The sequence below is a fragment of the Centroberyx affinis genome, unplaced genomic scaffold, assembly GCF_046629955.1.
Source record: "Centroberyx affinis isolate AG114_WGS23_722 - 3 ecotype Tasmania unplaced genomic scaffold, CSIRO-AGI_Caff_v1 ptg002573l_1, whole genome shotgun sequence".
NCBI classification, from domain to species: Eukaryota; Metazoa; Chordata; class Actinopteri; order Beryciformes; family Berycidae; genus Centroberyx; species Centroberyx affinis.
The window spans coordinates 36,003-63,444 of record NW_027280780.1 but is presented as its reverse complement, the minus strand read 5'-3'; the positions used below and the strand labels follow the sequence as shown (position 1 = coordinate 63,444).

Sequence of the window (27,442 nt, the reverse complement as noted above, 5' to 3'; positions counted from 1 at the left end):
GACTTCCGCTTTAACTATAAAAATAAAACCCTTATTGAAATACATTGACACATACGTTATAATCGTATCTATTTTAAGCTACAGTTTAACTCCAGATATGTTATATTATTTCTAGTGTGTGTTTTGGTTATATTTTTGTTGGTGTGCTCACCCCATAATAGCTCATTCTTCTTTTTTCTTTCAAAAGTGAAAGTGAAAATTTATGCTTTTATTTTGAAAACAAAACATTACATTTCCGGTACTACTCTTGCTAACTCTAGCAAGCTTGGCGCAGTCCTGCTAGCAGCTAGCTGTTGCCACTCATTTCCGCTACCAGCCCCACCCCCAACCTGCAACCAGCTGTCAAAAACACAGATATGCTCTGTGTGTGTGTGTGGGTGTGTGTGTGTGTGTGTGTGTGTGTGTGTGTGTGTGTGTGTGTGTGTGTGTTAACTCCTGTCCGAAACCCCTCCATCATATTCAGTGTGTCAACCTTTGATGTTCATCATTGCACAGAAATTTTAATTTGAGTTAAATTGAAAAAACTGAGATTTTTTGGCCCTCCAAAAATTATTTGCTAAGTGCAATGACAATACTTTCTTTGACATGCGTAAAAAAATTGTAAAATATAAAAAAAATGGCCTGGCTAAATTTCATTTTTCAAAACCAAATTTAATTTGGCCACACGTCTTTTGACCCAGACATGGTTTTTTTTTGTGCCATCCTTCACTTTTTTGCTTTCAAGAAAAACACCCAAATTGTGAACCAAATAGCTTTTATTAATTAACACATTAGTGGTTAAGCAATGAGACATTGTACAGAAATCAGTTACCAACATGAAACAAAAGCAAGAAAACAATTAGGTCTGAACTACATTATGTTTTTCACTGACAGGCCTCAGCACTGCTGCATGTTGTTGCTGCTGACTGACAGACACAGCAACATGGCATCAGTAAGCCACTTCATGTTTTAGCACTGAAACACCAACAGTTACACCACAACTTCTTTTGGGGGTGGTTTTGGAAAAAGCCATCACTTGGCCTCTGTTGATATGAAACTGTGCCAGTGTCATAATGTGGGTTTCAAAACCTGGTTGGCCCAGGAAAGTTGTTCTGATCAAAGACGTTTTGCAACCAGCAGAAGGCAAGAGGCTCTCTGGTAAATAAAAGCATGATGCGTTATAGTCTGCAATGGCAGTGATTCACATTATATACAAAAAAAAATAATAAAAATGAAACTGTGATACTGTCTGAGCTGGAAAAAAGAAACTTGACATCACAAATACTCAGGCATTTTGGTAAACTTTGGCAACGGTTATGGAAAAGTGTATTTTCCGTTACTTTGGATTGACAAATTCAGCTTGACTATGTTGCAAAATACATTCAGAGCAGAACATTGAGGAATGAAAGTAGTAATTTGTGAATGTATTCTTGTTAGGCACTCATAGAATATCACCTGTGATGGTGAATAGGTATAAAACACATTTATAGATCTTGTTGCAAACAAATGAATATGGACAATAATGAAAACGTATTAAAGTTATCTAAAGAGTTGTGGTTTTGATGAAATGTTCATTTAGGATCTGGTGAAATGCGCCTTTATATTGGAACTGATAAAAGTATATTGAGATGAATGGACACTAGGGGTCAGTATCAGACCAAAGGAAGGATGACGAACTTACTACCCTAACAAGTGTATAGGAAAAAGAGTGAAGTTGGTTGTAATACACATAGACTATAGAAGCCAAACCATGTGTACAGGCAGGTACAGAGAATACACAACGTTGACAACAATCAAAACTGGTTCTAACGGAGGTTTATGGGACTTGATAAAAGGATTGCTCCTTATCTTATCTTCAAATAACACAGAAAAGTGTTTTATAGGAAAACCCCCAAGAAATCTAAAATGTCACATGATAGCAGTGACATCTAGTGGGCCTAAACATAAGAATAGGCTATTTGTGTAGCAATTCTTTTTTTTTCTGTAGACCTTCATTTGAGTATGCTGTTGCAAAACATTTCCATGGATACAGGTTATTCCTTGAAAACATTGGAAGAAAATGTTGCGAGACGATATTGCATGACACAAGGTGTATTGAAAAAAGATATCACATTCTCTCAATGGCCAAAAGGAGATGACATAGGCCTAATATAACGTGTGATCACAAACACAATCATACACAAATACTGAGTGTGAGCTCATCAATACATAAACATTACAACTGATTCACTGTGCTTCTATATAATGAAAATTATGAAGAGTAAGGAAATAGATAACACTTCAGTATTAGTGATCTAAACAGTTGAACAAAAAGGGGGTGGAAAGAATATTCACGTGTGTGATATGTAATATTTTCATAACACAAGGAAGCTTCTGGATATGAGCATGAATATCTACTTGATGTGTTTAGGAATATAATGTGGTTGTTGGGAAAGCTGCATCCCAGACACAGTTCACGGGATCATTTTGCTTTATGTTCAATAATATGAGTGTTGCTGAAATACAAATGGACAGGAGATAAGTAATTTCCACATTCCCATTCACACACCTTGTGAGTGATTAGCATTTTGAATTAAAAAAAAAAAAAGAAATACGGTAAAGGAAATGATGAAAGCAAATTATACAGTTCCTTTATTACAAGGGGAATGGCCGTATCCCCTACTAGTGATCATTTGTTCATGTCAGTTCTGTTGTTGCCCACCTATCCATTACCCCCCCTCTCGCCCCCAACAACATCCCAAGTTGTTGTCTGTTTCATCTTGTCGTTTTCTTCCTCTCTTTCTCTTTTCATGGTCACCTATAGCACCCAAAGACAAACTGACACTGACTGTGAAACCAACCCATGAGGTATTTTTTGTAAATCTGAAAGGACTTCAGTCAAGTAAAGCTAAAACAAGGTTGTCTGTATTTTTCTCAACCTCCCAAATTCATTCAGTTTTACAAAATTACCTGAGGGTTGGTGCTACGGATTTCATGGTGGTCTTGGCTAATTCGTTACCCCCCCCTCCTTTCCACCTTGCTTCTCTTTTTCTTTGTCTAGTCGCTGTCTCTATCTCTATCTCTATCCTCGTCGTTCTCCAGCAGGGCGTCATGGCTGTGCTCCTCTTCCTCCTCGTCCTCCAACTCCTCCTCCTCCTCCCCGCCGCCGTTCATCATCTCCATCTCCACCTCCACGGCGCCCTCCTCGACCTCGGCGTCCACCCCGCTGAAGGGATCAGCGTCCTGGGACACCTCCACCATCTCGGTGCCCTGGACCACCTCCACGGCGCCCTCGCGGACTTTCTTGACGTGGAAGGTGAAGGGGGGCACCTTGTACACGGCGTTCGTGGACCGGGCGTAAACGGTGTGGTCGGGCGTGAAGGCCTTCTTCACCTTGTCGCGGGACGTCTGCATCTTCTGCTTGCGCTCGGGGTTGACGGTCATGCGCGTGCCCAGCTTGCCCATCTTCTTCTCGATGTTGTGGCGCGTCTTCTCCAGGTTTTCCCTGGTCTTCTGCTTGGTCCTCTCCAAGTTCTCCTTGGTCTTCTGCTTGGTCTTTTCCAGGTTCTCTCTCGTCTTCTGCTTCGTCTTCTCCAGGTTGTCCTTGGTCTTTTGCTTGGTCCTCTCCAGGTTCTCCTTGGTCTTTGCCTTGGTCTTGTCCATCTTCTCCTTGGAGAAGACCGTCTTCAGGTTTTGTACGCGCTGCAGGCTGCTGCGCTTGATGCGCTCGATGCGCTCGGCGCGAGATTCCTCGATGGTCTCCTCGATCTCCACCTCCTCCTCGTCAGAGGAGAGGTCCACGTGGGGTCTGTCCGCCTTGTCTCCTTCTCCCTCCTCTCCAGCCTCTTCCGCGGCTTCCTTCAGCTCCAGCAGGCTGCCTCCTCTGCTTCCCCCCACAGCCTCGGGAACCTTCATGGACTTGGAGAGGCTGAGTCTGGAGGGAACCTTCACTTCATCCTGTGGAGAAGAGGAAATAAAGAACGTTAAAGCATGTTTAGTGCGATGGGTAGAAGTATCTTGAACTTCAGGAGGCAATGAGGTTAGAAGAGAACACCACTCAATTTAAGAATTCACAGATGGGAAGAGATAAAATAATGCTTAGTATAAAAGGTAGAAGTAACTGGAACGTCATGGAGGAAAGGCTTCCAGAGTAAGCTGATGTTGTTAAATGAGCATGTTCACAAGCTGACTAGGTTTTCTTGAGATCTACGCAGCAACTCCCAAAACTAGTGCAGGTTTTTGTGTTGTTAAAGTTGATGGACCTTGTAAAGTTGATGTATGCTTGATCTGAGCATCTTTAATCCTGTTTTTAGAATTTGGCTGAGGTGTCATTAATAAACGTATCATAAGATCTCCTGGAAATTTGAGAACTGATAATTGGTTACTGGTAAAACTACACTGCTGTGTGTTTGTTTTCTCGCACTTCTGTCCTTCTGAGGACCAAATACCCAATTGAACTATGAGGTAAATCTTCCAAAGTGAGGACATTTTGCTAGTCCTTAACTGGGTTTAGGGTTAAAATTAGAATTAGGATTAGGTTAGGGTAAGGGTTAAGGTTAAGGTTAGGCATGTAGTGTTGAGGGATTAGATTAGGGTTAGGGGTTAGGGAATGGAATGCCCTCACTATTCAGTGAAATGTGTATGTGTGTTTGTTTTCCTTGGCATGTGCATGTACTCGTTCGCATTTAAAAAATCATGCACACACAGGCCAAATGAGGTGAGGAACATGACTCACCATCATCAGGGGTTCCTACACAATAGAGGCATTAGGGGCCAGTCTAAACAGAGGTGTGCGCTGATGGCCACGAGGCCAAGTGGAATCTGTTACAAGACTCCGGGGTTTACTCATTTATAACATGCCGGAGGGAGACACGACAGTGGAAAATGTAATGATCTCGGAGATAGTGCAATGGAAATATGGAAATGGGAAAAGGAAGGGGGATTTCTGTTGTTAGAGCTGGCAGCAAAGAGACGCTTTGGATCTCAGAGTTGAGTTGTCATACAGTTACAGTTGGAGCGCACAGGTATGCACACTCTGCTCCCATAGATAAGACACACATGACACAAACACAGCTACAGTTCACATATGCGCATACACACAGACACTCTGACTGGATGTAGAGGAACGGAGAGAGCTCCAGGCCTTTCCCGTCAGGATCGAGGATGAGTTCTGATTCTGTAGCCTTGCTATGTATCTCTCTACAGGCTGACACATGCTCTAACTCTCACTCATTCTCTCTTCACCCAGAAACCCTGAATCACCCGGTTGTACAGACATGAACAACCACTGAAGAAGACAGATGACATGTTGAGTCTCCATTCCAATAATTTTCTCTAATAGTTTGTGCTAGAAAGCAACCCAGAAAACCCCAAACATTGAAAGTATGTGTGCACATGACTATTCAATAGTGTACTATGTCTATAGACAAATTTCCTATCAACCATGGCTGGTAAAATCATGAAGGTCCAAATTTAGTCCAAACTTATTTCCAAATGTATTTCCAAATTTGGAGTTCTGTGACTGCATTCATATCAAAGGATACCAAAGGGAAGAGAGAGGCAAAAGATCTAACGGTGGTGAGTCCAGCCTTCTCTGCTGACCCCGACCCGCCCTGACAGAGCATTCCTGCACAGCACCGCTACATCACGCTCTTCTCTCCCTCTTTCGCCGTCCACTCCTCTGGCCCTTCCCTTCTTCTCGCCCGCCTGCCTTCGTCTCTCCCTTCTCCTCTCGCATTCCAGCCGAGGAAGCCCTTTCTCTCTCCCTTTTTTTCCCATGTGTTCCCCTCACCTCGTACATACAATGCACCGGCTTGTTAATGGAAAGATGGGAAGGAGGGAGGGAGGGAAGGAGAACGGAGGGAGGGAGGGGAGGGGGGGTCTGTCTTCCTCTTTCCATCACAGCAAAAGCCATGTCCGATTGGGCTCCTGTAGGTCTGTACGAGGGCCAGTATTTCTATGTATTGTCTTTCCCTCTCCCTCTACCCCCTGACCCCCTCCCCCTCGTACGGTCTTTTGCAAAACAGGAACACACCAAAGTCCGAACAAAAGACCTCAGGGAAGGGGGAGGACAGGGGGGGGGATACCTTTCGGCTGTCGTATGAATCGAGTAATAGCACAAGTGGGATGATGCTTCAGAGTCTTGGAAAACCATCTGCCCGGGGAGGAAGATGATAGCATCAAAGTGCTGTCTGGAGGGCGGAGGAATGACCGCTGTGGAGAGGGGTCTATTGTGTTCTGTTGCGGTGTGATGGTGGTTTTATGAAGGTATTGTATTGCAGTATCAGGGGTAAACTTGACCTTGGACCAGGGATCTTGGTTTTTCCTGGACAGCTGCGTGGACAGGAGGGGGTGCTGGAAAATACCTGCCGCACTGTAAATTCATTACATCTTGTTTCGATCTGAAGGACAATGCTGTGGGTGTTGTAGATCGCTTAAGCAATGTGTGATCCAAGCCGTGTTCATGGCCTCACAGCTTGTCAGAAGTGCAACAATATTAGAGTTCTATTTATAGTTATAATATCCTGTGACCTTTTTTAGATATTTGTAACTGTCCATTGACTTCCTCCGTACTGAGTGGTGCACTTGGATCTGGTAGGGATTCAGTATTTGCTCAGGGACACAGCATGGTGGACATCCGGGATCACAGGGAATCAAACCTACTTTAAGACTATCAAGGTCACAGCACTGCGTTTCTAACCACTAGGCCACCGTACCTTTACCAAAACTGCTGTCACTTGTTCCAATTGGGTTCCTCCAAGAACCGAAGTTTGCTCAAAGAACCTTTTGTCCTCTTTTTTGGTCTCTCCAGGAACCTAATGTCCATTTGTGTTGGTAGAAGAACCCTCACTGTTGAATGGGTTCTTAGAGTCACCGTACGTAATACCACGTGGTTCCTGCAGGAGCCCCATTCCTTTGGGGGTCCTCAAGGACTCCTCATATATCTAAGGAGGTTCTTGAAGGAACTTTGAAACCCTTAAGGATCTCCTTGGTCTTCCGCTTGGTCTTTAGCCAGACCCTAGGTTCCTCTTTCCTATACTATAAGGTTTCAACCCATTACGGTAAGGACATAGCAAGCTTACAGTCAAGAGCATTATAACACATTAAAACATCTAAAGGAAATATTTCCAACTAATTCCTTGCATTCCATCTAGGCAAAGACCTTTAAAATGAAAGATCAAGGTAGTATCATTACTCCTGTTTCTGTTAGATCCCTGCTCTAATTAGTTAGCTTATTCCTGTCTATGGTGAAAATGTGACTTTATTGTTTCTGTCAATTACAGGCCCATAAATCAAGGGGACAGTAGGGCCGAGGGGGCTGTGCAGGACATGTGCAGGAGGCGATAAGGTCTGCCGATGTTATTGCAATTCCCACTGGTCCTATAGAGGTCAGAGATTACTTAATACGTCTTTAAATCATCTCATCTTGGGCCAAGAGAGGGATCCAAGATGGATTCTAAGATGAGATTCAGTGTCCTTAAGGGGTTGAAACCTTGTGGCGTCTCCTTCACCAGGTGATACCTGACAGAGGCTACAGCTGAAATGTGTTGGGTTTCACCATTAAAGCCTTGTCTATTCTTCTCTAAGAGCAGCTGAATTATTTAATTGTTTGGGCTCTTTTTGATTCACACACATGTCGAGGAGCCTGCGTCTGCCTGGGAAACCCCGATGTGTCAATTCAAAAGACGGAATGTCACCGGGTAATGTGCTTACATAAGAGGGCTTCTACTTCTTCTAAGCATGGGTACTGGAGGGAATGGTGTGTGTGTGTGTGTATACGTGTGTCTAAAGTACATGGAAAAGTGTGTATCGGGAAGTGCAGGCATTCACCTTGGCGTGTTGACTTCCTGACCCTCCTAATTTAATGGGACATTGTTCTCCATGGGGCTGCTGCACCAAAGACAGGAAGGTACACTCAGAGCCATGGAAAATAGAGGAACGAGGTATGTAATGGTTGTGTGTGTGAGTGTGTGAGAGAGTGTGTGTGTGTGTGTGTATTTGGTTGTCTAGGCACTGGAGTGAAACTACATTTTGCCTCAGTTGTTGCAAAACACGCACAAGGAGACTATTTCCATATTTGATTTGCACTTAAACCGTAAATTACAAAATGACTGTCGGAGAGGAGTCGTTGCAAAACACTGTGAGTGTGTGTGTGTGTGTGTGTGAGTGTGTGAGAGAGAGAGAGAGAGAGAGAGAGAGAGAGAGAGAGAGTCAATCTGTCCCGGAGCAATGGGAGTAGTCACCTCATGATTTGTGTCTCATCACAAAATGGGGCTGCACTCTTTGCTCTTTATCTCTTGTTATGCCTTCGTGTTGATTTGTGTGTGTGTGTGTGTGTGTGTGTGTGCGTGCGTGTGTGTGTATGTGTGTGTTTTGGGTGTGTGTGTGCACGTCCACAGCGCACCGGATTTCTCTGACCACTGCTGCGTTCCACTCTCCCACCACTAATATACTGCTGCAGCACACACACACACACACACACACACACACACACATACTGTTCTGTTGTCCCTAGCAACATAACCACTGTGAAACTCCCTAGTATGTAACTTTATCTATCTATCTATCTATCTATCTATCTATCTATCTATCTATCTATCTATCTATCATCTATCTATCTATCCATATCCACATCTATGTTTCTACTTTCTTGTCCTCTGTTTACCTCCTTCATTCCTTCTTTCTTTCTTCCCCTCTTTCTTTCTCCCGTCTTTCGGTAATGGAGAGATCGCTGCAGTGACTCATGGCTGGTGGAAAAGTCATTCGTCTGAAAGGTGTTTACAGTGCTTTTACTCTCCCTCTCTCCCTCTAACAGCCATACCACCCACTATGAGTGTGTGTGTGTGTGTGTGCAGAAACCCATGAATACACGCACTATTTCACTCTCCATAATAACACACTAATAGTACACTCTTAATAATACTAGTAATAATACACTCATTCGCTCCGTTGGACTTGGGTTGGGTTACATAATCGCTGTATGGTCACAAGCATATTGTTAGGGAGGCATAGCATGTAAAACCATCAATCATTAAAATACATGCAATTTTAGAGTGAAAATATACGCCAAGAATAAAATAAAAATGAACATAAACAAAGCCAGTAGTGGGGTAACAGTATTTCAACAGGGGGTGCCATAGTAGAAGTACAGATTAGGACTTTAAGTGTGTTTCTGCAAATTAATTGAGGATGTGTGTTATCAGATCAAGCCGAGTCATCCACCACCAGTCATTGTACTGTTGTTGTGTATGTTTGTGTGTGTGTGTGTGTGTGTGTGTGTGTGTGTGTGTGTGTGGGTGTGTCATTTGCTGAGATCAGCTGGCTGATGCCGTGTGTTGTCAGCACAAAGCAGCGTTTCTCTTTCATGATGAGTTTGCATGGTGACTGTCTCCTCACCCACCGTCCATTCTGCTGTACTGTGCTGCACAGTAGAACCCCCAAATTATAGTGTCTTTACATTGGTGACCTGTTCACAAATGAGCTGCCTAAGGTCTTAAGGCAGGTTCCTATTGGCTGTTTCAAAGTCGTGATTAAAGCTGTAATACTGTATTTCCTCTAATATTGGCCCGGGCCTTTATTTACCTCAACTGCAGAGGGTACCAGGCCTTTATCGGAAGCAGGCATATATTTGCTCATATTTTAGTACGAAGCCTCCTTATTTTCTGATCTGCTTCTGTTGGGGTTCGTTAGGTAGCCGTTTTTTTGTTACTGCGATGCATTACCGATAATTACGGTAATCGACGATGGCACGCTCCGGAGACTTCCGCCGGCCGAGCTGTCTTGTGGCATACTGCCATCTTGTGGCACTTCTATGTTACTACAAACTACAGTTACATTATATAACAGGCACCAGGTGTTTACCGGTATCCACCGTTGTTTTTTCCTTTGTTTTTTTTCCCCAGCCTGTATTTGGGGCCGGCCTTTATTTGTTCGTGTCGACCGCGGCCCCGGCCATTATCGGAGACCCGGCTTTTAATTGACTAACGGCCGCTATTAGAGGAAATATATATATGCAACTTTTTCACATTAAAATAGCAGTAAATGAATAGGAATTATTCTACATTATCAGTCTGTGCCTTCATGCCTAAATCCCCTTGCCTTAAATGGTCTTTTAAGTGATGCTACGGATGTTTCGGGGTGTATACCATTTGTTGTGGGCGTGGCCAGTGGTGAGCAAGTCAAGGTGAGCCTAGCAACCACAGAACAGGGTAAGACATAGCAACAACAACAAAGGTAGTCGGAAAAGAAAGTACAGCGAAGCTAAACGTTCAAAAGCAAACCCATACTGGTTACTTCAGCCTCAGTTTAGATGCTGTTTGAAGGGAGACAGCTCGTCAAGATGAGTGACAAGTGTTGGGGCAGGAACTTGACCAACTGAGGAGGAGTAGGTGGGCGGGGCTAATACGCCTGCTGGTGTACTTGATGCCACTGGTATAACAACATATATATTATCCATTTATGGTTCGTTTTTGATTATTGTTTTGTATATTTTATGAAACTACTGTAGTCATGGAAGCAAAACATAGTATCTCCAAATTGTCTGATCCAGCCAAAGCGATCATTTTCACCTGTGGTGCCTCGCCTTAAAACCCATCAGTTTCACTGTCGTTTCCACGGCAACAGCAGTCTGTCTGACTGGAGCTTTAATGTTTCCAGATGAGAGGAAAAAGCTGTTTCACTGAAAAACAACCATGTGTCAGAGAGCAGGCTGGAGGGGTGTATGTGTGTGTGTGTGTGTGTGTGTGTATGGATGACTGTTGACTTGTCTTTCTGCCTGTGTGTGTGTGTGTGTGTCCTTGTATGAACTTGTGTTTGTGTGTGTGAAAGTGCATACTTACATGAATGTTTGTGTGTATATGAGTGCATGTATATTTACTTACATGAACATGTGTGTTTACGCAGACATGTGGACGTGTGTGTGTGTGTATGAATGTGTTAGTGTACTTGAATGAAGGTGTGTGTGTATATGTGTGTGTGTGTGTGCATATGACTGCCTGTCTTTCTGTCAGACTGTATGTGTGAGTCCCCAAATGTGTGCTTGTATGATCGTGTATGTATACGTGTGTGTGTATGTGTATGTATATGTGTGTGTGTATGTGTGTGTGTGCATGCGGAGGACAAGAACCGCACCATGGAAGCTTTCCGCCCTCAGCCCACACTGCAACCACTCATCAGCCATGTGTACAGAGAGAGAGAGAGAGAGGGTGAGAGAGAGAGAGAGAGAGAGAGAGAGAGAGAGGAATCCCGCTCTAACACACCCCTCTCTGTTTCTGTTTTCCTGTTTAAACCCAAACCACAACCAAGAACTCCCCTACCGCTGTAGCTGTGGAAAAGCCTCGTCTATGTACAGTACGCATGTGTGTGTACGCACGCCATCACACACACACACACACACACACACACACACACACACACCGCCTCACACGCAACGAGGGGATTTTCCAGTAAATACCAGGAAAACAGGGAATCCTCATGATATAACTGCTGATGTCAAGCACCAGTGAGGGCAGTTAAAAGTGCAAATGAGGACAAAGTCAGCACTCTCTTTACTGGATGTACAAACATATATTTAGAAAAGAGTATTTCAGTGTTTCATCCAAAGTTCCTTTTTAGCACACACTCCTTAAACGCTGCTTGGAAATTTCGATCTATTTCGGACGGATTTTAATGTCCGACCAAGGCTTAGAAGTAAAGTATACACTAGATGGGTTTTTTTTTATCTTATATTCCAGGATACAGTGTCCCATGTGAAACACTCGGGGGTAGAATTCCATGTATAAATCCTTTCATTCCCTCATTTGAAAGTCTTCATAACCCGTCGTACACAAGCTCCACCCCACCCCCCAGCTCCACAAAGCACACACAAATACAAAAAAAAATTCAAATCAAACGTCTCCTAAAGACTGCTAATTTTAGATGAAAGAAAGTTTCCTTGGCCTCCAAATGGAAATATTCCACTTCGAAGAATTAATTACGCTCGACCGTGCTATTTTGGAAGCTCTGTCCTGGGATCTGAACTGGGGTCAGGTTTGTGATTGATCCTTTATCTGTCTTTAATCTGTCTTTCAAACTACCATTTCACTGCAAAAACACAAATGGGTAACACTTTACAATAAGGGTCTCTAAGTTAAGGGTTAGTTAATACTTAATAAGGGTTAGTTAATGCTTAGTAAGCATTAACTAACCCTTAATTAACAGTTAACTAATGTCTAATTTACTAATGGTGTCCATGTTAACTAAGGTATTAATTTATACATTATTTAATAGTTTATAAAGATGACTATTAAGTAATGTATAAATTAATACCTTAGCTAACATGAACACCATTAGTAAATGATTACCAGACACATTAGTTAACTGTTAATTAAGGGTTAGTTAATGCTTATTAAGCATTAACTAACCCTTAACTTAGTGACCCTTACTGTAAAGTGTTACCCACAAATGAAGTTATGCATTTTGAAGAGCTTAGGGAAACCTATTAGGGTTCAACAGATATACATTTTCCTAACGAAGCTGCTGATAGTATGTATATTTTGTGCTGATGTACCCTAAATTTCTTTAAATGTGACCATATTCACGTAAAAACAAATCCCCCAAAATTACAAGTATTCAGTGTTTCCCCCAGATTTCTATTCTTGTCAGGGTGGAAAAGCATTTAGACCATCATGGGACACTAAAACTCTCCACTGAAATTCCTTTAGGCGAATTAGGAGCTCTGAAAGGATGTGTAGCATTTGAAATTATGACCAATAAATCATTACCACATTCATTTTGAGATATTAGTATAATTACAGTAAACAAACAAGACCATCGCAGAGAAGATTGGCAGCCTCTACCAGCCTCTACTCTGCATTTTACATCGTTTCTCCACCTGGTCGGATTTGGCGGGAAAATCTGCTGGATTGCTTTACGGCACAAAACAGGAAGAGGGCGCTGTTCTTCCAGAGCAAACGGAGCTAAAGCTTTCAGAGTTGGTGGAAATAGTGAAAAATCACTTCCAACATGTTGATCGTCTTCAGCAAAGCCAAAGACAACAGGGTTTATGGGAAATGTAGTCTTAATTTTGAGAAACACTAGCACTAACAATAGCACTGATATGAGATAGAGGCTACCAATTGGCTCCACCATGGTCTTGTTTGTTTTACGGTAATTATACCAATGTATGAAAATTAATTTGACAATGATATATTGATGTGTAAAATGATACACATAGCACCTTTAAGGCAGGTTTTACAGACTGCCACCCATGAAGCTGCTGAGTAAACAAAGTAGAAACCTCAATCATATTTTATTTTTTTTACATTTTTAATATATCAGTCTAACCCTAGTGCCCACCCAAGATCCCAGGCTCCTTTGGGTGATAGATGTGCGGTGTGTGTGTGTGTGTGTGTGTGTGTGTGCGTGCGTGCGAGCACAGTTCTCATGTGAGTGCCATGGGAAAGAGTGTGATGGTCACACACACAGCATAAAACTCTGGGGAGAGAGCTCCCTACTCTCCTCCCGTTTTCCACTCGGCCTCGCCTCCCCTTTAATCAGGGACATGGGACCCAGAGGGAGAGAGAGGGAGAGGGAGAGGGAGAGCGAGAGAGAGAGAGAGAGAGAGAGAGAGAGTTTGCTATATAAAGTGATGGCATGCCACAGGTCCCTGAGGGGGGAGAGAGAGGGATGAGTCACCAGGCCTGTTGTTGCACGGAGAAGCAATGGAGCACAGCAGCGACCTGGGTTTGCTTTCTTTCTTTCTTTCTTTCTTTCTTTCTTTCTTTCTTTCTTTACCTGAATCGCTTCATTCCTCCTTTCTTTACTTACTTCCTGCTTTTGTCTCTTTTTCTTTCTTCCTTCCTTCCTGTCTTTCTTCCTTCCATTCTTTTTTCCTCTTCCATCCTTCCTTTATTCCTTTCATTCTCTCTTTCTTCCTTCCTTCATTGCTTCCTTCTTTCCTTTCTTTTCCCCATCCTTCCTTCTTTCCCTTCATTTTCTCTCTCCCCCTTCCTGCTATTCTTCATTCTTTCCCTCCTTTCTTTCTTTGTTCCTTTCCTTTTTTTTTTCTTTTTTTTTTTTACAATCAGTAGAATATCAACATTGCATCAACATTGCAAACAGCCACTAGTAAGGAGTCAGATGGATTTTGAAAGTGAATTCTTATTATAGTTAGTTATAAACGATAGAAAGACTGATATTCCCTTTTTGCAATCGCCTCTGCATCCCCTTTGCTTTAAAATGACGCCTTGACATTTTGAAATTTAAGCTTGAGAATATTTTTATTGTTAGATATGATTTTATCCAGAATCCCATGACTATCTGTATTGTAGGTAGAGAGATATCAGAGAAACTGTGATCAAAGTAGTCATTCTTCTACATTCTCTAATTGTGTTAACTTCTTGTAAATGAAATAATGGTGAAGTTTAACAATTCATCAATTTGCTGGGGACCCCCTGCAACCCTCTCAAGGACTCCTGGTGGTCCCCGGGCCTCACGTTTAGAACCACTGCTCCAAAGAATGTAATGGGTAATCTTTTAATTCAGGTGTTACATCTCAAATCACAGAGGTCCCCTATCACCCATGGGTCACGCCCACACACACACAACAGTAGCTAAAGCACTTGCCAGGTCGTCTTATCATCTGAAAAAGTTCCTTGGAAGAAGTGTTCCCAGATGGAAATTTATAGGAGATGCTCAAACTGTTGCCTAAGCTCAGATTTTTTGAGGTTGGAAGTCATAGTTTGTCATGCATTCAAGTCCTTTTAGTTGGAAATGATAACAAAATGGACTCTGTACGAGATTCCTCGATGGCTGTTAGAAAATACACACCAAGCATGTTTTAATAAATTTATTAGCCAGAGGTTGTTGTATGTGTGACCATTAAAAAGTGAAAACAGAAACATGCAACAATACTAACTGTTTACATAAAATAATAATATGTAAACAAGAATATATACTATAGAAGTATATTACATCACTTTCATCACATCCATAGTTGACTTCCATGCTCTCCACTCCCTAAACGTCACATCTCTGCAATTCAGGTATCTCAGAAGATTCCCTCTTTCCCAGACATATTTGCTTCTTTGTTGGGTTATTCACGTGTGGCCAACTCATAACTACAATATTTCCGAAAGCACTTAAAGGCAGCATAACACGTCCCCTTGTCTAAACATGCAGTGAAAAGAGGGTTTGCTTTATAGCCGATGGTTAAAGTTCACATCATTGTTAGCGTCACCTCTTGCCTTTTCAGACACAGCAGCATTGTAAGGATGCATACATGAATCTGGCACAAATAAGGATTTCTTAAAGAGTTGCCACGGCTGCAGACATGTGTGTGTTAGGCAGCTCTGTGCCGTTTTCACACGCACACCCTTCAACTGTCACTGCAAGACACAGCTTGCCATTGTCAGCGATCACTGAGAGGTTGTTTTTCCAACATACTTTTGTCCGGGGGTATTCTGATCGCGTACTTTCATGTACAAACACACACGTGCATATGGAGACACACACACACCAGAACACACAAACACACACAATCCTTAGTAATGAGTAAACACAGAACCCTATCATTAATAATTCCCCCCTGTGTGATGACATCCATATGGATGCTATGAATGTTCCATTCCCGTCCCATATCCGAGACTTTTACCTTTCCACAAATACGCAAAACAGACCCTCCCACTCAGAACTCATATATCTCACATATATATTTCCAGAGCATTTCAAGTCAAGCAGCCTTTTACTTTTTCTCACTTCCACTTTCCTCAAGCCCTAATCGCAGAGTTCAACTGAGTTCTGCCAAAAAGGGATCTGATTATTATGGGACGAGTAGCCAATGCTTGGCAGCCCCGTCTCCCTTGTCTCTGGCCCTCTCTGGGTCTATGTACAGTTCCCCACGCTTGGCTAACAGTGACTTGGACGGCGAGGGATGACGGTGGCTGTTCCCATGGCCACCCCTTGTTACTCTTTCCAATAACAATGGAGGAGGTTGGTGTTTATGGAGAGATTTATGGGGCTGCAAGAAGAAGTGGCTTCTTCCTCTGGCGTTTGCTGCTGTCTTCCTCTGTACAACGTGTCCTCCTCCTTTCTTTAAGCCTCTAAGTATGGAAGGACACCGATGTGCGTAGTCAAATGTTAGGCCAGTGCAGGTTTATGTTAAAGGCTATGCAGCCTTGCACAGCTGTAGAATCTCAATGTATTATTTCAATCAGTTTCAATTAGATGTGTATCTTTGGTGGCGTTTTGAAGTGATATTAGCTTGTCCTTGGTTGCATGACATCTAATCTGCATTGTTTCAAAGCAAAATCCAATTGAACATGCCCATTAGAGCAATGAGGCTAAATTCTCACCCACTAAGTAGGGCTCTTGCAGTCGCTAAACATCCCATAAACCTTCGGAAGTGTCGAGGTCAAAACTAGACTATAAACTCTGACAAAGTGACCTTGACATTCATGTCATCATAAATCTACGCGCTTACGTGACTTTTCATAAAGGGCTCTCTGTTCGGGGCTAATAATGTCATTAGCCATACCGTGAGAGGATTCCGATCTGGAATCATATGATGAAGCGGATCATATGATGAAACAAACTAATGTTTTCGTTGCCATGAGTCCATGAGTCATCAAAGTCTGACTCATGTGGAAAAACCTCTGGTCAGTGAAAGAATGATTTTGGGTAAGACGAGGATCTCAAAGATAATTTCTCTATTGATGTCAAGTGGACAGCATTACTGCAGATTTGTCATGCCTTTCACGAAAGATATGAAACTATTTTTGAACAGCCAGCTCCATGACAACCTACTATGTAAACATCTCATGGATATGGAAGTAATGAACTGGGCCTTTGTTATATGGATAATTATTGAGAAAAGGAAAGCCCCGGTGTTCACAGGGAATCCACAACACAATATAAAAAAACAAGCTCAGGATCTTCATACAAGATCCTTCAGTTCATACAATAGAGATATACAGTAAATGTATTATGTTATCTCTATGCTTGCTTCCATTAGGGCCTTGGAGTTTGAAGGACAGAAGTGGTTTTTGAACAGCTTTGCCTCATAGACTTCAAGCGGTTTATTTGAACTCCGGAGTGTTTACTTCTTTAGTTCGCTTCGTTTGGCCAGGTGAGAACAATGAGATTCGAACTCCGCTGGCACCAAATTATCGCACCGAGCCGCCTGAAATTCCAGAGTCGCTGTCCTCTTCCAAGAGGTGCGGTTTAATAGCGGTGAGAAAGGAATCCAAACCAAACCACAGGAAACGTCCCCAAAGCGCAAGGTTTTATGGATACAAGAAGACGGATGTTGACATCTGATAGCCCGCAGTTACTCACGGTTAGAAAAGCCTAGCATAACAAAAGGAACCGAGGGCAAACTTGCAGTCAAGATAAGGGGGAATGCCTTCTTGGTACAGTATATGGGCCGATGAGTACATTTCCCAACTCCTTGAAAGGACGCACAAGAATACTGAAGTATTCTAGCTGAGCAAGACAGGTCCATCATGCACAGAAGCATCACAGAAGTGCCAGGTAAAGACATCAGATCCGGGGTGAAAAGGTAGAAAAGTTGGGGGGTTTTTTTGACTCATGACAAGTGTCCAACTGTCATAAAGTAAAAACTAAAGTGATGTTGTGGGCTGAATGTCAGCAGCAGTGGACCAAGCCCGGCCTGGGACCTGCAAACCAAACAGGAACCCAATCTCCTAAAGGCCCTTTCCTTCTCACAATCAAACAAGTATGCGATAGTCGCTATTTTTAGATCGCTCCCCCCTTCTCTCTCTCTCTCTCTCTCTCCATATCCCCTTTGTTACCTCCCTCTCTGTCTCTTATCCTCTCCCTAACTCTCTGTCTCTCTCTTTCCTTTCCTCTCCATTTTGTCGACAAGTCCCCCCCTCAAGCCTATGATGTCTTGACATGAGGGCTTGACGTACCCGCCACCCCCTACCTACTGTGCCGAAGCCCAAAAAACGCCCCACCAAAAAGTCATTCTCCCTGCCGAAACAATGTTACACACAGTCTGGCTTGTAAACCGAGCTGGGAGAACAGGAACATTTCTTGCTCACATTTCCATATATGGATCTGGATAGACCTGTGTGAGAAGAATGGGTTTGCTCTTGATGAATTTACATGCAAAGCAGTACGGGGCCCTGATCGTTCCCAGGCCGTTGGCGAAATTTGTAATTTATGTCATACTATTGCCGATCTGGTTTGAATCTTTTGGAGGCATAATGTGCGGAACGGCGCATTCCCTCGTTTGTGACTCATTTGGATGGGGCTGCGATCGCGATAAAACGAGATGGAACTCTGACAGTCGACTGTCAAGATGCTGTTATTTGAAATATAGGGCGCGAGTGGATGGGGGCAACAGGTGTTTTTTGTGGCAGCGGTGGAAAGCAGGCACAGAAGAGAAGGATGAGCAAAATCCGCTCTGACAGATTGTTCTTTCCAGGGTCCAAGATCCTGATTCTTTTGGAGGTCAGGAGAAGTGGAAGGTGGAGGAGAACGCAGGGGAAGGAAAGCAGGGGGTTGGATGAAAACCGTGGTATTAAAGGAAAAAAAAGATGTACCTTTACGTTTACATTTTAGGCATTTAGCTGATGCTTGATCGGCTTTAGCAATCCAGAGCGACTTGCTACAGTATGAGTGCAATAAGTGTCATTTCCCTAGATCCATAAGAGATTGAGGAATACTGTAGAAACTTGCAAACTGAAATCCCTCAGGCTTGGGTCTTGCTCAAACCAAGGAAATATCCAAATGACTGAAACATATGAAGAGTACTGTTACAAAATAAGAGTTCCACTCATTTGAGAAAAGCACTCTTACAAAACACTTAAAAGCAAATGATGACACTTTTGGAGGATAGTAGGTAGCTTAATGGTTGGCAAAAGGTTAAAGGCTTTGCAGACTGGATCTTCTTTGTTTTATATATTATATTTATCTATATGGTTGAAGTTTACCTCATGTTTCTACTCCTGGTTAGTTAAATTCTGAACTTGGAACTTGAAATTGAGAATTGCTTGCACCTACTGATGATTTTAAAGCAATGCTATCTCACATTTTCTATGATGTTTGCGATTGCATTTTTAAATCTATTTCTGTTTGACCGATGAATGCTTTTTTATTCTCAGGTTGCTCTTCTAAAACATCTCGAACTCACTGAGACGACCCGATGAACTCAATAAATCAAATCTGCTCGCCTTTAAAATAGCCCAACAAAAAAAAAGAAAAATCATTAAATGAAAGGGAAGTGGAGAGAGAGGGGGAAAGAAGGAGTGGTAGAGTACTCAGGGAGTTGTGACGGAGGGTGGTAGGGAAGGGTGGAGCGGAGTGGGGAGGATGAGGAATGAATTGGCCTGGTGGGTGGAGGAGTCGGGGAGTATAGAGGGAGGAACTGGGCTTCGACTGGATCCAGTGGAGGAGGAGAAGGAGGAGGTTAGAGTGGAGAGCGAGGGATGCCTGTGCTATGAATCAGCTGTCTAAATATGGTCCCTGCTCTTCATCACAACACACCCATCCACTCCCTGTGCAAAGTGGATGGAGAGCTCCCTTGCTTTCGCTCTTTCTCTCCCACACAGTACCCCATGCACTCTCCTCATAATGATCAATTCATTCTTTCGCTTTCTTTCTGACATGTCAACAATGAACAAATACATATAAGCCTACATTAGGCCACAGACTCCCGTTTGATTTGTTTCCCCCCACAGATCCCACAGCTGAGAGGGTTTTCGTTGTTCAGTGTGATCCGGTTCAGAATTACATAACTTTCTCTACTGTAGGTGGAGAGATAACAGTGGAGAGAGGCAAACTTTTGATCAGAATAGTCATTCTTACATTCTTCTAGTGAATTAAATGTTAGTGAAATGTTAGTGAAGTGAAATGTTAGTAAGTCAGAGCCAGAAATAATCTTATTGGTTGAGTTAAACCTCAATGGCCGGAGCCAAAGAAGCAGTTTCTCAGAGCGCAAGTTGAATGAACTTGCATGGCAAAGAGTAAACTGGTCAAAATCTAAAAAAAATATGAATGCAATAACGTCTTTTTTTCATTTAGGACCATGGCATTAATGATCTTCAGGTCAGCAGGCTAGCTAACTAGCTTATCTAGATAGCTATACTATAGTATGGCTAGTTTGAACTTGGTCAGCATTAGCTAACCTTGATAACTTGGCTAGATTGCATTTTTCAGATAGCTGTCATAGCAACCTCTGAGAAATGTTGGTAACACTTTACAATAAGGGTACATTAATTAAGGCTTAGTTAATGCTTAATATGCATTAACTAACCCTTAATTAACAGTTAACTAATGTGTCGTAATCATTTACTAATGGTGTTCATGTTAACTAAGGTATTAATTTATACATGATTTAATAGTCATCTTTATAAACTATTAAATAATTAATGAGGCAGTGGAAAAGGCTATGGAGGTTGGGGTGGTAGATGGGCGTAAACATTTGCATTCAACTGCAATGACACAGGTTAGACTCCCAAATCATACCAAGAAGAATTCTACTCTGCAGGAATTTTGAATTTTTAGATTAAGTGTTTCTTATTTAACCATGTCTAAAGAATTTCCCTAACCTCAAACCTCACTCCTTTCACTCTGCCTTGTGCTCTCTCTGTCTCTTACACACACGCACACGCACACACACACACACACACACACAGTTGACCCTATTCTCTGGCTGCAGCATAGCAGCATATGGACTCAGCTGTCAAGAAACTGATCACAGATCTAAGGGAGTAAGGCTTACTGGACATTTGGGCTTCAACTGCACCCGCAAACACACACCCAGACACACACACACACACACACTCACACACACACTCCCAGAGGAGGACAGCTGCTTGTGCTAACAGGGAGACAGTCACTTTCACTGATGTGCTGACAGAGTTTCCACAGATTAGGTTCCTCTTTCACCCCTACCACATTGTAGTTTAGCATACCAGTGGCTTTTTCAGCATATTGTTAGCATCCGTGATACACTACCCTCCCTCTCTCTCACAGAAAGGAAGCCTGGTTGTTTTGGATTCGACCAACATGGGTTTTTGAAGGCCGATACCAATATGTTTTGGAATGAACGCTACCGATATTTATGCCAATATCAAATATCGTTAAATTTGACCATTTTCAGGCCCAAAAAAAATCCTCCCAGACGACAAGGGTTCGGTTTTTCCCCAAGAACTTTATTCTTCTCAGGGTGGAAAATCCTCTGAAACAGACCACGGGACACTAAAACTCTCAATTGAAACCAATAAGAATAAAATACTTATTGTATTTTTTATCGAAATGTTGCATTAAAGCCTTCCTTTAGACCAGTGATTCTCAACCTTTTTCATATCAAGAACCCCTAATTTAGTCCACATTTGAGTCATGGACCCCCACTTGTTTAGATTTCTTCTCTCGGACCCAAATCTGATCTATTTTTATTGTCAGATATGATTTTGTCCAGAATTCCATGACTATCTGTATTGTAGGTAGATAACAGAGAAACTATGATCAAAACAGTCATTCTTCTACATTCTCTAATTGTATTAACTTCTTGTAAATGAAATAATGCTGAAGTTTAACAATTCATCAATTTGCTGGGGACCCCCTGGAGCCCCCTCAAGGACCCCTGGTGGTCCCCGGACCCCACGTTGAGAACGTGTAGCATTGATCAATTATACACTAAATATGTAATCAATCAAACTGTCTGTATCAAGTCAGTCATGGATGACGCTGGCTGATATCCAGTTTTTAATAAAAGATCAGTATCTGCAAAGCCGTATATCAGTCTAAATCTAGTCAGGACCACACTTGTAGAGGGGGCCCTATAGGGAGTGGAGCGGTGACTGGCGGGTCGACAGCCACTAATAAAGCGAAGATAAAACACCCCCGTGCTTCACTACAAAGCGCTCAAGCTGTGTCCTCTCCCTGTGCGAGCTACCCCCTTTTTAACAGTAAACACCAGTGAGTTACAGTGTGTTTTTACTATCAGCGGAGGGTCGGGGCAGGGCTTTTCCCCAGGGCACGAATCTCTGTTAGACTCCTCCCGAGTTCAAATTAGGAGTGTCTGAGTCGAAACCTTGCCTGCCCTACCTCACACGGGCCGCCTTTGATACGCTGTCAAATCAAAAGGGATTTGAAGTTTGAGAAGCGCATTGGAAAAATGGCTAGAAGCAGAAACACTGCCATGTTAATATCTGTTGCTAGGCTGCATGGGTCAAATGCGGTGGTTCTCATTTTCATGTCACAGACCCCAAATAGACACACATTAGGTCATGAACCCTCAGTGGATAAAATTATTACCCAGGGACTCCTACATGGGAAGGAGTATTGAATTCTAATTTTGACTACGCTAAGATAATAGCAGTGAGAGTGAACCCTAGAATTGCAATAGTCATTTTTCTACTACTCTAACTGGGGTAATTCTACGGAAGCGTAATGCATTCACTTGAGAGAAAAAAAATTGCCCTGTTTTCATGGAAAAAAAAATTCTGTTCTGTTTTTCTGAATTAACAAGATAATTATCTCAGAAAAACAGCAGAATTATTTTTTTCCATGAAAACTTTTCTCAGAATTCTGATAATTATCTCGTTAATTCAGAAAAACAGAGCATTTAAAAAAAATTAAATAAAATTCTGCTCTGTTTTTCTGAGATAATTATCTCGTTAATTCAGAAAAACAGGGCAATTTTTTTTTCTCAAGTGAATGCATTACGCTTCCATATAATTCCTAGTGAATTAAATTACTGTGAGATTAAACCAGTCCTAGTTTTGCTGGAGAGCCCCCTCAAGGACCCTTGAGTGGTCCCGGACCCCCACTTTGAGAAACACTGGTCTAGCAAGTTATGCCGCTGGTGTAAGGAAGAAGAAAATCTCCATATCCTTCAAGAACAATTCACATCCTTCTGAATCACATCCTCCCACTCCGTAACTTCCTCCTCCCATCTACCTTTTCTTCACAGCTCTTATTGCTTTATCATACATCACTATTCTAAGGACACAGGAATATTTATTACTCTAGATCTATTGCCACGGCACTGTGGCTTTGACTCTTGCATTTCTTCTTATAGATTATTTCCACTTATGCTGATGATGTAAGAATTTCTGCTTATTCTACTGTTATAAGTTGTTCTGGATGACAGCGACTGTTAAGTGCCCAAAATGTTATGTAATGCCTTGAGTGTCCTTGGGATGCCTTTGGTCCCGTTGAGGCATAAGGCACCATTGACTGGCTGGGACCGGTAAAGAAGGCAGCTATGGAAGGAAACGCTCTGACCAGTCACCATGAAACCAAGCACCTTGCTGGATGTTGGGGAGGGGGACACGACAGAATGTAATTCTATTGGGGGAACTTTTAAGGTGCGGTCAGACTATGTACCAGAGTCCGTGAAAATTAGCTTCGCTTTCACTTCCACTGAAAACCACACAAAGGGTAATTAAAAAAACATAATGTCAAGTTGTGAAGCAATTTAGTCCCTTCGCGTTTGCGCAGAGTTCAAGAGTAGCGAACTCTGACCTGTCCAATAGCAATGCTACTTTGGGCATGTTGACCTCTGAAAGAAAACCCAACATGGAGGAGTCTCTAATCGTGGAAGTGTCACATCATCCAATTTTATACATCAGTCCTCCAGCAGAGTACAGAAATAAGCAAAGAAGAGATTCAGCGTGGTTTTCAGTCAGTCATGAGGCAGGACTAGCTTGCACTTACATGCATAATGATTAGATGTTTTTACGTTACCCGTAGTGAAGCTAACTAGCATCCTAGTATCTACCAGCTAGCTTAGCTACCGATGCTATGCTCAGTGTCAAGTGGTAGGTAGTTAGCTATTAGCATCTCTCTTTTGAAATGCTCTCCCGATCACACATGACATCATCATGACATCATATCCTTTTTCAAATAAATTTGGCAAAATTAGATGTGATCAAGCCCTCATCCTTTCTGACTTAATTGTGCCAAAATTATTTAGCTGACACTTTCATCCAGGCCTTGTTACAATGTGCTGGTAGGGGCTCAGTGTCTTGCTCAAGCACACTGGTGTTGACCGACACATGGCTGTTACAGGAATCAAAGCTGTTTTCCTTTGTTACAGGACTCTAACCAAAGTCCATTTACCACAGGAGCCTTATTAAGGCTTCTTGATGAGTGGCAATGAGGTGTTTGGACATGGAGGAAAGCCGACCATACTAATGAGTCCTCACAAAGGGCAAGTATTTATGTGTTGACACACACTCCTAAGTAGCCAAAAAAACAGTGCTAGAGTTCACGAGGGGGTGTTGGTGGAGTCTTTCGCCGTCTAGTGCTGATTTTGAAAGAATCTGCCCTTGAAGGGCAAAAGAGGAGTACACAGAAAAATCGAAAACAGAAAAACACATTGTGGTTTGCCTTTTTAATGAAGATGAATCTGACGTTATGTCATAGCTGGCAACCATAAACAAAGCCAGTGTTTTGAGTTAGTGAGAGAGCTAGAGATAGGCATTTCAGGGGGAGTTTCTCTTGCCACAGGGCCCAAGCTGTTGGCTAACGCCAGCAAAATCTCAACCCGTTTTGTTTTTCAGCTTGTCCTATTTTACATACACTGTATTGGAAACTTGCAGCCCTCAGCTCCTCGGTTTTATCAGTTGCTCATTAAAATATAGATTTATGACCCTTTCGGATTGCGAAATAATACAATCATCAGATTCCCTCAAATGTGATGATGGAGAAGAGTCTTTTCTAATTGAGAGCTCTGCCCTGCTCTGAAGAGTCATCTGCAGATCATTATATAGAAAATGTGGTGATGTGATGCCAGGAGGAGAAAGCCAGGTGTATCGCGGGTGTGTGTACTGGTATTTTGTACACTCACCACATATTTCTGTGTGTATGTGTGTGTGTGCTAGATTAACAGTAATGCACAATCATTTATAGCCAGAGAGCCAGAGTTGCCTAAGACGCCACTCTCATTTGACATCTGCCCAACTCTCGGATAGAGAATGAGAGACCCAGAGACAGAGAAAGAGAGAGAGAGAGAGAGAGAGAGAGAGAGAGAGAGAGAGAGAGAGAGAGAGAAAGACAGAGAGAGCGAGGACTGTCCGAGCCACGATGTCTGAGTCAAGGGTGGAAACTCTGAATGTTCTCGCGCCACTGTGCAAAAAGCTGCAAGCTATTACACATCACACTGCAGCCTCGCAGGGCTAAAAAAAGAAACGGGGCTCCCCTCAACTCCCCTGAAGAAAAAAAAAAAAGAAAAAAAAGAAACTTACACACTGTCTTTTCCAATGAAACATCTGCCATTCAAAGCTCTCCTCTCCCTCTCTCCCTTCTTCCTCTCTCCTACCACTCCTCCGCCTTAAACAGGACCTTGAGTGTGCTTGTGGTATTTTCCATCTTTGTTTAAAAAAAAGGGAAAGAGTGAAATGACTTTCCGAACGGATTCCGTATGACTTGGGCAGCCATGTGAAGGCTTGTATGCTTAAGGCTTAGACGTGGTGTGCTAGGGAAGGGAAAGTAGCTGGAAGCCACCTGTAGTGGACATAAAGTATCAAACCAATGTACAGTATATTGGGGCGGGGCGGGGCGGGGCGGTTGGGGCTCATATGACCCATAGTGTGGAACAACATCTTGGGCCATAACAATCAGACCCACACCCATGATCACTGGATAGACAGTAGATACTGAATCATTGTGCCTGTGTATTAGATGCATTTACCTGGATTTCCAAGACTTGGAAACTTGGAAACATCCATGGATCATAGAATCTTCTCATTTAAAAAGACAGTGTTGCTTGGAGCTTGATGTTATTTTCATTGAAATAACATTTCATATAAGGTCCGATACGACTACTCAGGAAAGAGTGAGGTAGCACTTCCAAAATTGGTGAAAAAAATGACTGAAACACGATGCATTTTGGCAAGAAAAGCCCTCCGTACGGCGTCCATTTCTTGCCGGAATGCGTACATTTTTCGTGGTGTATCCAGTCATTTTCCCCATTTCTGCATGTGCCTCCTCCTTTTTTAGTTGTATTGTAGTTGATGTTTGGCTCAGCATTCAACATGTAAGAATTCAATTGTTAAAGCGCACTTCTCTACCTCACACACTATTTTCACATTAGGTCTGTAAGGATCAAAGCCACAGCGCCCAGACCATAGATGTAATGAATATTCCTGTGTACCTGGGATGATCATGTATGATAAAGAAATACTAGGCAGAGAAAAAAGAGCTAGGGAGAAAAGGTAGAAGGAACTTTTTTTTCTCTTAAATATCATCTGAAAATGTTTTGTGATGTTGCATGGGGCGATGATGACAGATAGCACAGCCTGTCGCTTGGGCATTTGCCAGCAGTGCTTCGACTTAAGCCTTTACCACTCCCTAAAATCCTCTGCCTGAGCCTTTGCACCTCCTCAAATTGAGTAACATCTGTGGCAAACCATCAGCGGTGCTTTAAACCCACCATTGAATCATTTTTACCCACAATTTTGGAAAGTGATGTGGCAGCGAGAGGGCTTTCATTCACTTTCAGGAACCCAAGTGTTTTTTTTTTCCCCTTGGATCACAAGCGTGCCACACCCATCCCCATGCCAATCAGGTGTCATGTACACACACGCAACTTCGTACCTCACACAGACAAACCACACACACTTACGTACGCACAAGCGCTCTCTCTCTCTCTCTCTCTCACCTGGTAGATCATGACTTTAAAGTTGCGCCTCTTGAGCAGCTCGGCCTCGTTGTTCTCCAGCTTCTTGATCTGGCCGCCCTGCTTCTCCAGGTTGGCGCGCACCGTCTTGACGTTGACGCTCACCTTGCGCACCTTCTCCATCATCTTGTTGACGCTGTTGGACGTGGTGCTGTGGCTCTTGGCCAGCTTGGTCAGCTCGCCCTGGATGGTCGTCACCGAGCGCTCCATCTCCTGCTGCCTGGCCTCCAGCCCGTTCTGGGTCTGCTGGATCTGGTCCACCGCCCCGATGATCTTGTCCAGCAGCGACAGCACCATCACCCCGTTCACCTGCGGGTCCAGCTTGGCCGCCTCGTCCTGGTTGTTGTCGGCGGCCTCGCCCTCCGCGCCCAGGGCGGATTGCTCCCTCCTGGCGGCGCCGGCGTCGTCCTCGTCGTCCGACGCCGGGAGGTTGACCTCGTCGTCCGAGATCTCGGTGAGGCTGTGCGGCTCCAGGTGGGCGCTCGAGGTCTCCAGTGCTTCCATGGCTGCCATGTCAGGGGGCGCTTTGAAAACCAGTCAACCTTCTTCACCGCTGCTTCTGCTTTCTCGATTTCTTCCCTTTCTCACCTGCTGCTCCCTCACTGGGTCTGTTCTGCTCTCTGGTCCTCTGTGCTGTTTCTCCCCTCCGCTTATCTCTTTCAGGCATGCATACACTCCTTCTCTCTATCTCTTTCCCTCTCCCTCGCTCTCTCTGCCCTCTCTCCTTCTAATCCCTGGATTCAGGCCAGTGTGCAGGGGTAGCCGAGCGGTGCTGGATGTTACCACATGAGCGCTGGGATGTGAATGCCACACCAGGCAGAGAAACCCTCCAGTCAAGCTCCAGCCAGCGGC

At 43.2% G+C, this 27,442-nt stretch overlaps 1 protein-coding gene across 1 annotated transcript; it reads right to left on the bottom strand.

The window, feature by feature from the left end:
* Positions 1–737: 737 nt before the first annotated feature.
* LOC139656900 (caveolae-associated protein 1-like) lies at positions 738–27,442 on the bottom strand. The gene is made up of 2 exons (XM_071534540.1): positions 26,573–27,442; positions 738–3,915 (listed from the first exon to the last, which is right to left on the bottom strand). The coding sequence occupies exons 1-2, from the start codon at positions 27,101–27,103 to the stop codon at positions 3,016–3,018; spliced, it is 1,431 nt and encodes a 476-aa protein (XP_071390641.1). The 5' UTR covers positions 27,104–27,442; the 3' UTR covers positions 738–3,015.